This window comes from Pseudorasbora parva, chromosome 1, assembly GCF_024679245.1.
Source record: "Pseudorasbora parva isolate DD20220531a chromosome 1, ASM2467924v1, whole genome shotgun sequence".
In the NCBI taxonomy this organism is placed as follows: domain Eukaryota; kingdom Metazoa; phylum Chordata; class Actinopteri; order Cypriniformes; family Gobionidae; genus Pseudorasbora; species Pseudorasbora parva.
The window spans coordinates 43,778,674-43,793,640 of record NC_090172.1 but is presented as its reverse complement, the minus strand read 5'-3'; the positions used below and the strand labels follow the sequence as shown (position 1 = coordinate 43,793,640).

The 14,967-nt window shown below is 36.3% G+C and overlaps 2 protein-coding genes across 3 annotated transcripts in view; one reads left to right on the top strand and one right to left on the bottom strand.

Annotated features, from left to right (window-relative positions):
• Window positions 1–2,322: 2,322 nt before the first annotated feature.
• On the top strand, window positions 2,323–10,424 carry lipca (lipase, hepatic a). The gene is made up of 9 exons (XM_067441846.1): window positions 2,323–2,486; window positions 3,686–3,864; window positions 4,048–4,227; window positions 4,766–4,886; window positions 5,025–5,264; window positions 6,217–6,459; window positions 7,796–7,910; window positions 8,659–8,877; window positions 9,218–10,424. Exons 1-9 carry the CDS (start codon window positions 2,420–2,422, stop codon window positions 9,339–9,341), a joined length of 1,488 nt encoding a protein of 495 aa, XP_067297947.1. The 5' UTR covers window positions 2,323–2,419; the 3' UTR covers window positions 9,342–10,424.
• Window positions 10,425–12,529: 2,105 nt separating this feature from the next.
• Window positions 12,530–14,967, bottom strand: part of adam10a (ADAM metallopeptidase domain 10a) — a 96,894-nt gene continuing 94,456 nt past the window's right edge. For both annotated transcript variants that reach the window (XM_067441958.1, XM_067441966.1), the window contains exon 16: window positions 12,530–13,563. In XM_067441958.1, coding sequence (XP_067298059.1) covers window positions 13,460–13,563 — 104 coding nt within the window. In that variant the 3' untranslated portion in view covers window positions 12,530–13,459. The remainder of the gene's footprint in view (window positions 13,564–14,967) is intronic.

Sequence of the window (14,967 nt, the reverse complement as noted above, 5' to 3'; positions counted from 1 at the left end):
ACGCACGCCAAAACTCATTTTGGCGTATACATTCCACAAGATTGCACACTCGTACAATAAACCACATGCTGTAGTAAAGCTCATTAGTTGTAGGGAGTGATGAAATAAACAGCTCTGACTGCACTGACCTGCACAACTGTATCTGACCTGATTTAATCACTATCACATCTGATTCTGCCAATCACCATCAGCTCACTGAACCCACTGAGTTTATGCATACATACATAAGCCCCTTCTGTTTCTGCCAATCTGACTGTAGCATGTTCATCAGCCAACCATTCTGTGAAACAACAACATTCTGCACAAGGAATTTATTTTATTATAATTTAGAAAATTCTCAACAACATCATTGAGTTGAATGATTCTTTAATCATCCTTCAGATTTGAGGGGCGGCAGTGGCTCAGTGGTTCATGTAGGTTGGCTACGAACCAGAAGGTTGGTGGTTCGATCCCCTGTTCCACTTGACCAAGTGTCGAAGTGTCCATGAGCAAGACACCTAACCCCAGCTGCTCCCGACGAGCTGGATGGCGCCTTACATGGCTGACATCGCCGTCGGTGTATGAATGGGTGAATGTGAGGCAAAAATGTAAAGCGCTTTGGATAAAAGCGCTATATAAATGCAGTCCATTTACCATTTGCAAACCAGTAAGTGCATTTCTTAAAACAATTCGTACGAAGACAACACACGAATGGATTACCACACAATGGATTACCTGCAAAAGCCTAAATTACTCAAAATATCTCAAAACAAAGTATTTATGCCAATGAACATGTCAGTGCAATCAGACTGAAAAGTTCTTGTGTCATTGTACTCTATGTGGGATATTGATTGGACAATGGAAAGAAAAAGACAAGACTCTAGTCTTCATAAAGTATATATTCACTGCATAATGTAAAATGTAAGTGGACTACTGTAATACAGCAGTAACTAAGTATATAGTATTACAATATAGTAAGTGATTATATACCTGTTCTGTTCTACAAATGTTTGAAGGATTTGAGGACACTGTTGTTCTCCAAGCACTTGGCCGCTACCTTTCGAATTTCATTAGTGAAATTAAAAATGTATTAATTCAGGACACATTACAAAAAAAGTCTAATAGTTATGACAAACCATTTTGCATTTAATGACTTATGCAAGGAACTAATGGTTACATGTTTTGAGAGGTAAGACTATTCAAAAGGGAACCAGTATAATATATTTTGATCAACCTGACATAAGCAATTGATAATGTAGGAAATAGACAATTGTGCATAATTAATTACACAATTAATTTGCAATGAAAGCATTTGCAATTTGTTCAAAAGATTTTTTTTTTTTTTTACGATGTGCACAATTGACTGGATGATGTGGAGGTTGAACAAGTAGTTTTGAGAATTTCAGTTGATCTGAAACTGCAATGTGTACCCATATTGACTGATTTCCTGAATTAGTCAGGACAAGCAAAGGTATAGGCGAACGATGACCCCTCTGTCCTGTTTACTTAAAAGCTCTATAACATTGAATAACAGATGTTGTGCATAAAAATGTAAATTAATAGGTATTACGCATGTCAATAAAACAATAGAATGACCGACAGACATGATTAGACAGACAGACAGACAGACAGACAGACAGACAGAAAGACAGACAGAAAGACAGATAGATTTATAGATAGATAGATTTATAGATAGATTTATAGATAGATAGATAGATAGATAGATAGATAGATAGATAGATAGATAGATAGATAGATAGATAGATAGATAGATAGATAGATAGATAGATAGATAGATAGATAGATAGATAGATAGATAGATCGTTTGCAGTACAATCGAGTTGGATGTTTAAGTTATTTCAACTTAAATTATGTTAAACTGACTAAAAAAAATGAGCTAAATCTTGTATAACTAATAAAAACAATTTTAACATTTCTTAACTTATTTTGATGAGTTAAAACAATGTAAAAACATTGTTGTCATAACTTATTGAACATATCATTTTTTACAGTGTACTTGCAAAGTTACTTATAGTCAGTATATTTTAATGGGGGAGCGTAGTTAAAACATCAGAGTTAAATCATCACCAGACATCCCTCTTCTCTGAATGACATTTAGAGACATGGTATTTGCATAGTCATGTTATCAGCAATGTGCCTTTTTGAACCGTTTCTGACAAGACTTTTTCCCACCAATCATGGCATGATTCTAATGTAACAACATGCAGCCAATTGGGGCAGGCTATCATTTGGCTGCAAACAAAAGGTCAAAAAGAGTAACTTTTCCATGAGCTCGATTCATTTGAATATTTACTGATCCCTCCCCCCCAGAGTTTCAATGGACTATCTCCTGCCTCACAGTGCTCTTCTTTCTTGTCTGAGAAAAGGAGAGGCAGCAAATATTTGGATTATCTGTGTGGGCTCCTGAAGTGGCCTAAACATGAAGACTCTTATTAAAACAGTGTCCTTCTGCCTGATTATCTCACAACTGACTGATGGAAGAGCAGGTGAGGATAAATTACGCTTATAACTATAATATAGCTCTCCCACAAATGAAGATTCTGTCATTCACTCACCCTCATGTTGTTCCAGACATCACTGTCTATAGAGCATAAAAGGAGATACTTTTAAATATTTGTTTTGTCCATAATGACTTTTGTCAGTCCAATTGGACCACATTCATTGCATGGGCAAAAACTTTCCTCAAAATATAATATTTTGTTTTCTGCAGAACAAAGTAAATCACATGCATACAATATATTGCTGAGTAAATTATGACAGAATTTAAATGTATGATCATCTGAGTAACTTTTCAGCAATGAAGCATGTTCCACTCCACCTTTTATTCACTGGGCATTGTAACATGCACTATAGATGAACTGTTGTGCCACTCAATGAAGTGGAAATATATCTAAACAAAAAACCAAAACACCAGGACATATAAGATCTATATAAGAAAAGTCCAGTATGTAAGGAATAGAAAACCGTCAAACATCGAGGAGGAATGGATTTGTATTGATAGTAAGCAGTAATTTTAGTATGTTTGATTTAATCACTACTGAGAGAAAAACTTGTAGTTACATCTATAAAAAATAATAAAATCACAGATGCGGAAAAGGATCAATAAAAAAACTGAAAAAGAAATGAATACCTCAACATTTGCACGTTGGCCTTGCTGAACATTCACATTTCTCAAATGCAAAAACTGCATGTGAAATTAAATGATAATGAAGCTGAATCAGAATGTGAAGTTCAGAAAAATCACACACTCACATTAGACATTTTTCATATTATATATGTATTATGGGGGGGGGCATGCATTAAAAATAATGAGCATGCATTAAAAATTGGGTAAACACGTGTAATAGTTTGTTTCATGAACAATTCCATATTAAATATGCAAATTAAACGTTTTATGCATGTGAGAATATCCATCATGTTCATTTCTTCAGCAAAAGCGGTGAGAAAACATTTTATTGCCTTGACTCAAACTCAAAGTTCACCTAAAAACTGAGATATAAACATGCTTCTAATTTTCACTTGTATAATTTTAATGCAACAATATTGCATTTCTGTTTATCCACAAATATAAATATTCCAGGACTATTGTACAATCTACAATGGTGTAACTTTATCAGTTTACAACATGGCCACCACAGTGATGAACTGACTGAGACTTTCAGTTTGTGTATGACCATACTAACAGACATTGTGCCTGGAGAGAGGATGAAGACGCCCTACGAACCTAAATCAGTCTTCAGGCTTTACACTGATGGGAAAAACATAGAGGATATGTGCACAGTTGAGCTCTTCCAGCCTCGCACACTGGACGCTTGTGGTTTTAACAGCAGCCATCCTCTGGCTATCATCATTCATGGCTGGTCGGTATGTGAGTTAATTTATTTAATAGAAAAACGGATCAATAGTTCAAATGTACAAAAGGTCACAAAGACCTTGGCATGCATTGCAAACAGCTATGCAAAGTTGTTTCAAGTCTGATAAAGACGAAATTAACTTGCAAAACTGGAGAGCAACGGGTCATTGAAAAATCTAATCCTCCTCCCGTAGGTGGACGGAATGATGGAGAACTGGATTTCCAGGTTGGCATCAGCACTAAAGAGCTCAGAGGGAAGCATCAATGTGATGATTGCAGATTGGCTGAGTCTGGCACACCAGCACTATCCTATAGCAGCTCAGAACACACGCACAGTGGGACAGGATATTGCCTATCTTCTGAGGTGGCTAGAGGTAAGGGTTAGATTGGGAATACAAATGTCTTTACAGTTATGGCTGCAAAAATGTATTTCCCAAAGGAATAGGCTACATACAGCCGTCCTTACATCATGGAACTGAAAGAGTAGGATTTTTAGGCAGAAGGCATAATAGTGTAAAATACTATCTTAATTTAAAATAACAGTTGTGAATATTTTAATATATTTTAAGGTGTAATTTATTCCTGTGATGGCAAAAATGAATTTTCAGCATCATTACTCCAGTGTCACATGATCTTCACAAATGATTCTAATACTGATTTGGTGTGCTTGTCGAAACTATTTTTTCAGGATTATTTGATGGATAGTGTAAGTAAAAAAGTAAGCATTTATTTGAATCTATAGATCACTTTTGATATATCGAATGCATCCTTGCTGAGTAAAAGACTGTATTTATTTAAAAAAACTGACTCTAATGATTTAAACATTACTGTACACAGCTTTGCTTACCAACAGCAAACATCCTTTAAAATCCCATGTACTACTTGACATTAATCTGTAAGTGTCCATAACAGGATTTCAAACAATTTCCAGTGGGAAAAGTGCATTTGATTGGCTACAGCCTTGGCGCTCATATATCTGGATTTGCTGGAAGTAACCTAGCTTTGTCTGGGAAAACCTTGGGAAGAATCACTGGTGAGATGTTGTCAGTCTAATAAATACTGTTAATACATACAATGACGTTAAATCTGACATCTTAATTCTCACCAAACACTTTGAACATGACAAAAGCTTTATTTAACTATATTTAAAGTGTGTCTTGTTTGTAAATAGGCTTGGATCCTGCAGGTCCATTGTTTGAGGGAATGTCTCATACTGACAGACTCTCACCTGAGGATGCTATGTTTGTGGATGCCATCCATACATTTACCCATCAGCGCATGGGACTCAGTGTGGGCATCAAACAACCTGTTGCCCACTTTGACTTTTACCCCAATGGAGGATCATTTCAACCAGGGTGCCAGCTGGACATGCGAAACATCTATGCACATTTAGCCCAGTACGGGATCATGGGTGAGCTGCTTGGATGGATAGCTGGATGAATGGCTGGATGGATGGACAGGGGGAGAGAGAAATGGGGCAGGTTCATCCTCAAATGTCAGATTAGGATGAGATACATTCAAAACATCCCATTAATGACACTGAGAATGGCTGACTACTAAAGACAGCTTTCTAGATGAAAGGCATAGACCACATAAAAGCAGCTGTCATCCTCACAACTTAATTATTCCAAATCCCTCTTAGATTCTGCTCTCCTACTGAGATATGCCTTCAGGCAATTAAATATCCCTATGGGGAAAACTGAAGCAGAAAGACTGTACAAACTGTAAAAATGAACCAGAAACAGATCTACACTACATACTTGCTAAAGATTTTTTTTAATGGTTATGCTAAACCCAGCCTGCATTTATGTGATCAAACGCAGTAAAAATAATTTGCAGAAAATATTATGAAATTTAAAATGATTTTTTTTCTATTTTAAATTTATTTTATTCCTGTGATACCAAAGCTGAATTTTCAGCAGTTTTTTCTCCAGTCTTTAGAGTCACATGATCCTTCAGAAATCATTCTAATATGCTGATTTAGTGCTCAATAAACATTTATTAGTATAATTATCAATGATAAAAACATTGTGCTGAATATTTTGTAGATGTGTTGACGAATAGAAGGTTTAAGAGAACAAAATAAATCTTTTGTAAATGTCTTTACAACCATTTTTGATCACGTGTCCTTACTTGAATGTATATATTTAAAAAAAAATCTATACCCTAAACATTTTAACAGTAGTTTCTAGCATCACAATGCAGTATTTGCATCACTGCTAACTCAGCCTGATGCACCATATTCAACCTAGACACGGCAGAGCACACAAACATGTGAGAATGATAAACTAACCGTCTGAGTGAATCTGATTATTAACTGTTTATTAGTGCAAAAGTCTCATGCTGTGTCCATCTAACTTCAGGATTTGAGCAGACAGTGAAGTGTGCCCATGAGCGCGCTGTGCATCTCTTCATTGACTCCCTGTTGAACAAAGACAAGCAGATCATGGCCTACAAGTGCAGCGACAACACAGCCTTCGATAAGGGCTACTGTCTGGACTGCCGAAAGAACCGTTGTAACACTTTGGGTTATGACATCAAGAAAGTTCGCACTGGTAGAAGCAAGAGACTGTTCCTCAAAACCCGTTCACACATGCCATACAAATGTGAGTAAGTAAACTATGACACCCAGCAAAATGGATTCGAAACAGTCACTTCCTATCATTATGTAAAAAAGGAAATGTTATTATAGCTGTTAAACTACTCTCCCCAATACAAATAATTTTAACAGTTAGTTTTTAAATTATATTTAATCACACACATCTGGTTCACTATCTTTGTGGAGACTCTCCATGTTTTTTATTCTGTACAAACTATATATTATATGTTTTTACAACATATAACATATATACAACGGGGTGTCCAACCTTGCTCCTGTAGGGCTACCGTCCTGCAAATTTCAGTTTCAACCCTGCCCCAACACACCTGTCAGTATCAAGCAGCAGACCTGAACACCATGGTTAGCTGGTTCAGATGCATTTGATTGGGAGGTTGGAGCTAAAATCCTCAGAGTGGTAGACCTCCAGGACCAGGGACGGACACCCCTGCCCTACACTAACTCTACCATCACACAAAACTTTTTACATTTCTACATTTTCAAAAAAATGTATATACTATGTGATTTATCGGCTTGGTTCCGATGACACGAGTCCACATGAGTCATGTGCATTCATGTTAAAGTCCCCACTGGGATAGAAAAACATGAACATGAACACACACACACACACACACACACACACACACACACACACACACACACACACACACACACACACACACACACACACACACACACACACACACACACACACACACACACACACACACACACACACGTCTGGTTCACTATCTTTGTGGGGACTCTCCATAGACATAATGGTTTTTATACCGTACAAATCATATTTTCTATCCCCTTACACTGCCCCTGCCCCATCACAGGAAACATTCTGTATTTTTTTTATTTATTTTTTTAAACTCATCCTGTATGATTGATAAGCCTTTTTTGAAAAGTGGGGACCACTGGCTGGTCCCCATAATGTAGGTCATCACAGGTTTTACTATCCTTATGGTGACATTTGGTCCCTACAATGTATTATAAACAATGGCACGCGCACACACACACACACACACACACACACACACACACACACACACACACACACACACACACACACACACACACACACACACAGGAAAGATAATTATATAACTGTATTTTTCTTTAAAAATAAGTATTAATATCTTATGCAATTTTTCTTCTGAGTTAAATTCCTCTTTTTAAATGTTTAGACATTTTACTGGAAGTCCAGAAACAAAACAGTTAGTGATTGAGAATAATATTTTTGAGCAATTCATGTTAATATAATTATTAGTTTTCCAGTTGTTTTTGGAAAAATGTTTTTAGACTAGTGCTAATACACCATCACTTTTCTTCCCTATCAGTGTTCCATTATCAGTTCAGGATCCAGTTCATCAACCAAATTGACAAGATCGACCCCACCCTCACAGTTTCTCTAACCGGAACACTGGGCGAAAGTGAAAATTTACCCATAATTCTGTAAGTGTGCAAAACACTTAGAAAAGCTGAAAATTAAAATAACATCATCTCTGTAAAGTGTTAGTGAGCATCAACGTAATGAGCTTTGTAGCGATTTATTCACCATAAGGATGCATTTGAGGATTCAACCATTTAAAATGCTCTTTGCTAAGCCCAATCTGATATAATCAGACATAGCCTATATGAAAAAAGTATCCCTATTCCCTTTGGTGGTGTGATAAATACATACTATATAGTAAGCATATCCAATATATGGGCACATAATATCATTACATTCACAAGAACAGTTTATAACTATTGGTGTTTCATAAATAAGAGCTCAAACTGAATGTGATAGTAGCAGAAGCTCTCGATTTAACAGTGAGATAAAGATTCCTTAATGAAAGACTGCATAATAGCATCTGGGATGAAGAACATCATTAATGTTTCATGTTCTGCGCTCTAAGAGCTGAAAGTAACGTGCTCCGCTTCACGGGGAACTGCTCAATTTAACCTTCATAGCACACAGAGAGCACTCATCACAATAACTCATTTCGCATGAATGAAACACGTGTGTTGGGAACATGAAAGAAAGAACAGATGCAATGGACTAAAATAGTATCTCAAACAAGAGCATGCACACACAATCACTTTCATGCAGGCTAATATTCAGTGCTTTTTTCTTTCTTTTTTTGCAAACTACTTGTTTATTATAGGAATCCAAACATTTAATGAAACAATCACTCCTCGATTTTCCCTCCTTTTTCAGAGTTGAGGAGATTTCGGGTAACAAGACCTTCACGTTCCTCATCACTATAGATACTGATATAGGTGACCTGATGATGATGCGCTTTACCTGGGAGGGAAGCCCTGCGTGGGCAAACATGTGGAGCACGCTTAAGACCATGATACCTTGGGGCAAAGACAGCAGAGGGCCACATCTCACTGTGGGGAAGATTACAGTGAAATCTGGAGAGACCCAGAGGAAGTAAGTGTGAGAGGACAGATAACATTTTGTTGTTCAGATGATGGTGAGCGTGTTAAAAGCAGAACACTGTTAGATTGCGTGCTCACATGTTCTGAGGTAAAAGACATCCTGACTATAGAGATTAAAAGCTTGCTTCAGCATTGAATGTTAACATTTGTAATACATTTTTTTAACAGTCTATGGTAATACCCCAGGATTGGTTTTAAAAACAATTGCAGGCTTCTATATGCTTAGTTATTTTAGCGACCTCTAGTGTTTGGATAGGGCTTTTTGAAATGCATCAACACAAAAAAGCTACCAAAGCCGAAGCTCATAACAGATCTTTTTTTCTCTTCTTCAGAACTACGTTTTGCGCACAGACAGATGACGGCATGTATTTTGAGCCGCTGCAGGAGAAGGTGTTCGTGCGCTGTGAAAAGAAGCGCGAGAAGCCGCAGCAGCGGAGAATGATAAAACACGGCTAAAGCAAACTCACCTCACACATGCGATCATGTGTTCACAGCAGGACTTATCGGACGGGGGAACTTCATTTCCTTTAATATATTATTCACGTTTTAACTCTGAGAAATTAAAAGATGGCAAAGTGTATGCGGATATTTGTTTTGAAACAGAAGATTGTATACATTTACATTTATCTCATGCTAACTTAGTTTTCTGTCTATGGTTCCACGGTTCCACCGCACATCCTCCGTACTACGGAGCCCCTTTGGGGACATGGTGGTGGAAAAAATATGAGATGAGATGAAAAATGGCTGCGTCCAAAATAGAGTAGACTAGTAGGCTATTTTTAATAAGTAATTACTTCACATGACCGCTAAAAAATATGTTCTATAGGCTATGATTGTGAATGTAATCTGACGTCCTACATTCGCCATGTTGTATGTGATTTAGGCTTCACATCCATTCACAAATCCTCTCCCACGGTCTCGTGGAATTTAGGCCTAGGCTAAGTGTCAATCGAATGCTCACTCACTTCAGAATCTCGCTGGAAGGAGTAACGTTAGGTCATTTGTGTACTTTTTTTATGAGTAACTATGCGGACATAGGCCTTCATACTTTTTGTCACAATGCTTTTCATAAGCAATTTTGGATGCAGCCACCGATTGTTTCCCCTGAGGAACTTTGCCTTGAGTCGCAAAATGTTTGCGTTCCCTCAAGAACATTCCTTTACAAAAAAATGTGTTTCTCGCGGGAACGAAAGTTCCTCGGTGGAAAGCACAATGTTTGCGAGAGAACACAAAAGCATTGCCAAATAATTTTTCCTACCATCTCATATTTTTTTCTTCATAATGTGCTTTCAGGAGGATATTATGAGCCATAATCCTGCCCTCAAATGTCTGCAAACAAAGAGCTTTTTTATTGGCTGGGAATTTTTTGTAGAGAGTCTGTGTTGTTGTCAAGTCTGTGGTTTTCATTTGGAATTTAATTTTTGTAAAGTTTTGCTGTGAAGATCTGGCAACCCTGACTTTAACAACTGCAGAAGTAAAACTTTCTTGTTACCTACTACCTGATAGCACTTGAACATGGTTAAGAGATGTCGTCGTCTCCCCCCCACCGCAGTGAACATTGTCCTATTTCATATAATTTATAAAAGTCAGGGTATAAGGATATATAAAGGCCTTGAGTTTATGTATAGAAACTATACATTCAGTATGAGATCTAATAATTCAACCTTCAAGCAAACATCATCTTTGACTGTGCATTTGTGCTGTAATATATCTTCAATGAGAAACAGCCTGTAATAAAATGTTTGTTTGCGGTGTATTTCAATTGCCTCAATATGACTGAATTGTTCATAAAATCTCCTAACACACCATAATATAAAGGTACCGTATAAAGGGAGGTATCATCAGGTGCATCATGAAAACTTGTAATGCAAGATGAAACAACCACAGTACCTATTGAGGAAGATGTGTGACTAGACCACTTTCAAGTCAGCACTACCATACAGATGCTTTCCTCTATAGCACATAAATATTTAGCAATATTAGTTCATTGTTTCGCATTTAGATTACAATTTTTAGCCAGTCCATCCTTGGATATTTTTTTTTTTTTTTTTAAATAGACAGGATATACACCCTCTGTAAAATTGCAACAACTTGAGAGCAATTGATTATTTATTTATAATTGTATGGAATTGAGTTGTGTTGAGCAGCGAGAGTGGGCAGTTGACAAAACTTTCATTTATGAGAAAAGGGGCAACTCAATTGGACTGATCAAATTGAATATAAATGGATTATGCGTGATGGCTTGTTGAAGACTTCATCAGCTGTTCTTTTGAAATATATATTTTTGTAATATGCAACAAACCAATTCAAAAACCCTGAACTAGTGTAGATTCGCAGAGCACACAGGCAATTTATACTACTTACTTCAACACACCAGATAGTAAAGGAAGCTTTTGATCAAGGCTATTTTATTAATGCGTTTCAAGTACTTCAAAAAATTACATGTCGCACAATACTTTCTGCAAAGTACTTAGTAAAAATGTTCAAAAGTGAGCGCAAAGAGAAGAGAGAAAAAAACAAACAAACTACAAATAAAGCAAAAAAGAAAAGGTACTGTAAAAAACACAGCGGACATTAAAATCAAACAGTAGTATTAGACATTTTATCCATCTTGTTTTTCATATTCTGTCCACACACCATGCTTACATATCAGTGCACATTACTTATAAACTTAAAGCAAGACCAGCAAAAATTATATATTTTTTAAAAATAATTTCTTGGTCAAATCCCCTTTCAATTTCAATCAAACCCATTTACCACAGAATAACACAGAGATTATTTATTACTTTGAAGCCAATTGCAGTCAGAGCGGTTAAGTCAAGCTAGCTAAAAACCCATTTCCCAATAACGTTTAAAGATACATACAGAAACTAGATGGTGATTTAGATCTGAAGGAGGACTGATAGCCAGGAATTCTCATCTTCAAGAAACAAGCAAATCATCCATATTTTAAATGCATGCCCTTAAACGATGCAAGGTTATCTGAGAAGAAAGACTTTCAGTCACAATAACAGGATCCCATTCAACAAACTGAAACAGAAGACAAAAGATTCCTGGTCCAAAAAATACCCAAAAAAAAAAAAAAAAAAAAAAACTGGAAAAAGACATTTGTAATGCATGAATTATTTGTAACCCTCTGCCTTTGCAAAACAGTCCCACACAAAAGAAAATCAAAAGCACATTTAGAGAATTGAAGGATTTCTTAAAAAAAAAAGTTGCAGTGTCAGTGGAGTTGTGTTGAAAATAATTAGCATGAGCTGGTTTAGATACACTATACAGGCAACACAAGGCATATGTATTGATTATATAGGCTGCTAGTCTGGATCCTTTCTTTTTCAGTTATAATGGAGGTAATGACTGAAAATTGATAAAAGTTTCTTTGTATAAATATTGATTGGTGTGTAAAAACACCGTAAAATGCTCCAGAACTTGCTTCTATCATCTCTACCTCCTTCATTCACTAATGCACACCACTGAGATTTACTCATTTGGGCAACTGTCCACACTTTCCTGTTTCCTACATCGTATTGCAAAAGAAAAACCTTGTATTGTATGCATGTGAAACCAAATCTGTCCTGGTGTTGTGCTTATATTTTCTTGAGTCTATCTTCATTCACTGTGCCTCAGAAGGATTGTTGTGTTAGTGGATGAACATAAAATAACAGCGACTCTCAGCCGATCAGGACACTTACAATCTTTTTTTTAACCATCCTCCTTCTCATTAACTCCCTCGCCCACATGGAAGGAAGAACTGCAGTTCTTTAGTAGTTATCAGCTGGAGAAAGAAAAGCAACTCAACCTGGTGAAAGTGCTTTGCATAAATGCATACATTGCTTTCAGAAAAGTGAATCTGCTAAAAGGCCTTCTACCAATACAAACTATCTGTGCTGTAATGTCCTATTTTATCCTGAGTGTCACTTAAACATACTCAATTTTCACTATCCAACAGAATAAAAAAAAAAAAAAGACAAAAAAAAAAACTGATGTATTTTGTGATTTCTGTACAATTGCACGCAGGAAACAATGAGAAAGCTTCAGAAATATAAGCTTTTTAATCTTTTGCTTGCATTTTAAAAACATCTTAATTACACATTGGAAAAGGAGTCTCTTTAAGGAGTCAGTCTCAGCCGTCAATGATTGGCAGAAAAATCTGTGACTTCCCATCATGCTCATCTCCACAGGAGGGTGGCAATTCCAAAAAATAATTATAAAAAGATAAAAAAGGCAAAAAGGGGAAAAACTTTAGTGGAGAGAACAATGGTTTTAATAACGTGGGAAAGAAAATGAAAAGCAGAAAAAAAGAACAAACATCATTGATTCTGTCCTCTTGCTCATCACTAGCTTTTGATTTTTTTCTCTGAGCTACGCAACGAAAGCTTAGCTGGCTCCCAAAGCAGTGGTTTCTTACTCTTTAAAACAGCTGTTTTCTTAAGTATAGTCCTTTGACTTCCATTTTATTTTTGCCAGTTTCTTAGTTTGTAATTGGGGCTCATTGATTGACTCAGGTAACTCTTTGGAGTGAAGTGTTTCCCACTGTAGGCACTAGGAAGAACCAAGGCAATGAGGAGTCTGAATCAGCGCCGCATCTGGCCCATCTGGTAGTTCTCTCTCTGGTGGCGTTGGCGCTGTGGCTGGGTCTGTGCAGCTTGATGCTGGGCTCTATTTCTCCTCAGTGTGCCTAGAGAATAACACACAAAGGTATGATTAATCACCCTACGTGCAGGGGTTAAACTTGGATTTTGGAGGTAGAAGAATTCCTAAACAACGGTGACCTGACCTGGCTGAATGTCGCCTCTCGACGAGTACAAAACTGTAATAAACCTTAAACTTGTTTTTCTAGCTTGTATGTAAATGTCAGGTAACAGACTGCAAATCCCATTTGTTAACAAGGATGTATTTATTTAGCTAGCTTACATGAACTAAATGCATTATGTAATGTACATTTCACAGCATGTATTAATATTCGAGCAATACAATTTTACCTTCATCATTTTCATCATCAATCATGTTAGTTCATACACTGTAAAATGTAATAAGTTGACTTTACTAAGAAAAGGTAAGTTTACTAAGCGTATTTTTTTTTAGTTATTTGTTTAGTTCTTAACTCAAAATTATTAGTTGTGTTAACTTGTTATTAGTGCTCACATTACTAGGAAAATATTAAAATTCTCAAGTAAGCTGAACTTAACACTCAATTAAGTGAGCCTAATTGCATCAAGTTGTTCTTACTTAAACCATTTAAGTTGTGTCGACTTAATTCTATCTATGAGCTGAGGAAGTGTACTCCCAGAATGCATTGCAGCACGAATAAATTAATCACAGGGCAATCGTAACTGCGTTTTATTATTTTTGGCTTTATTTTACCATTTTATTTGCTGTCTTTTGTCAGTATAACCCCAATAATGACAGCAAATGAACTTGTAATGGTCTAATTAAGTGTAAAAAAAAAAACAACAACAACAACAACAACAACAACAAAAAACAATGTTACCATTCTTGTGTTTTGCATGCTGAATGTTGAAGTCTGTGTGCGACTCAAGCATGGTCAATTGTTGGATATTGTCATAAATATAGAGGCATTATATCAACACAATTTAAAGTTTGTCGGAAGTGTTTACAATAAAATGTTAAAAGATCAATAATTGGCCTTATGTTTTTATATATACGTGTAGATATATATATTGTATACTTATTATAAGTATATATTATATACTTATTATAATTATACTTATTAATTCCCTTTTGAAATCAGATAACTGTGATTTTGTGATGCATTGCTGCATCAATAGGAAGAGATTTACAGTAATATCAATTAAGTTCCAAGTGCCCAACCAAAGGGAACACTCATCACCATAATGGTGAGAAATTTTAGGAAATCAACATAAATTTATGAAGTCAGCTTATGTGACGCTTTCCCAAAGTATTTAATTGTATTTTCAATAACATTCAACATGACTGGAAAATGAGTGAATGCAACTAAGAAGAACGATGACTGCAATAGTGGACGAAATTAGTGAAAAGTCTTTTAAGAATAGCCCTGCCTCAACCTTTTGCCCGCCCACCTATTTTATTGTTTTCGGGG

Coding starts and splice junctions, on each gene's coding strand:
- lipca (XM_067441846.1), top strand. CDS start 2,420: ATGAAGACTCTTATTAAAACAGTGTCCTTCTGCCTGATTATCTCACAA. Junction 6,460..7,795: donor TTCACACATGCCATACAAAT/GTGAGTAAGTAA, acceptor CTTCCCTATCAG/TGTTCCATTATCAGTTCAGG. Junction 8,878..9,217: donor TCTGGAGAGACCCAGAGGAA/GTAAGTGTGAGA, acceptor TCTCTTCTTCAG/AACTACGTTTTGCGCACAGA.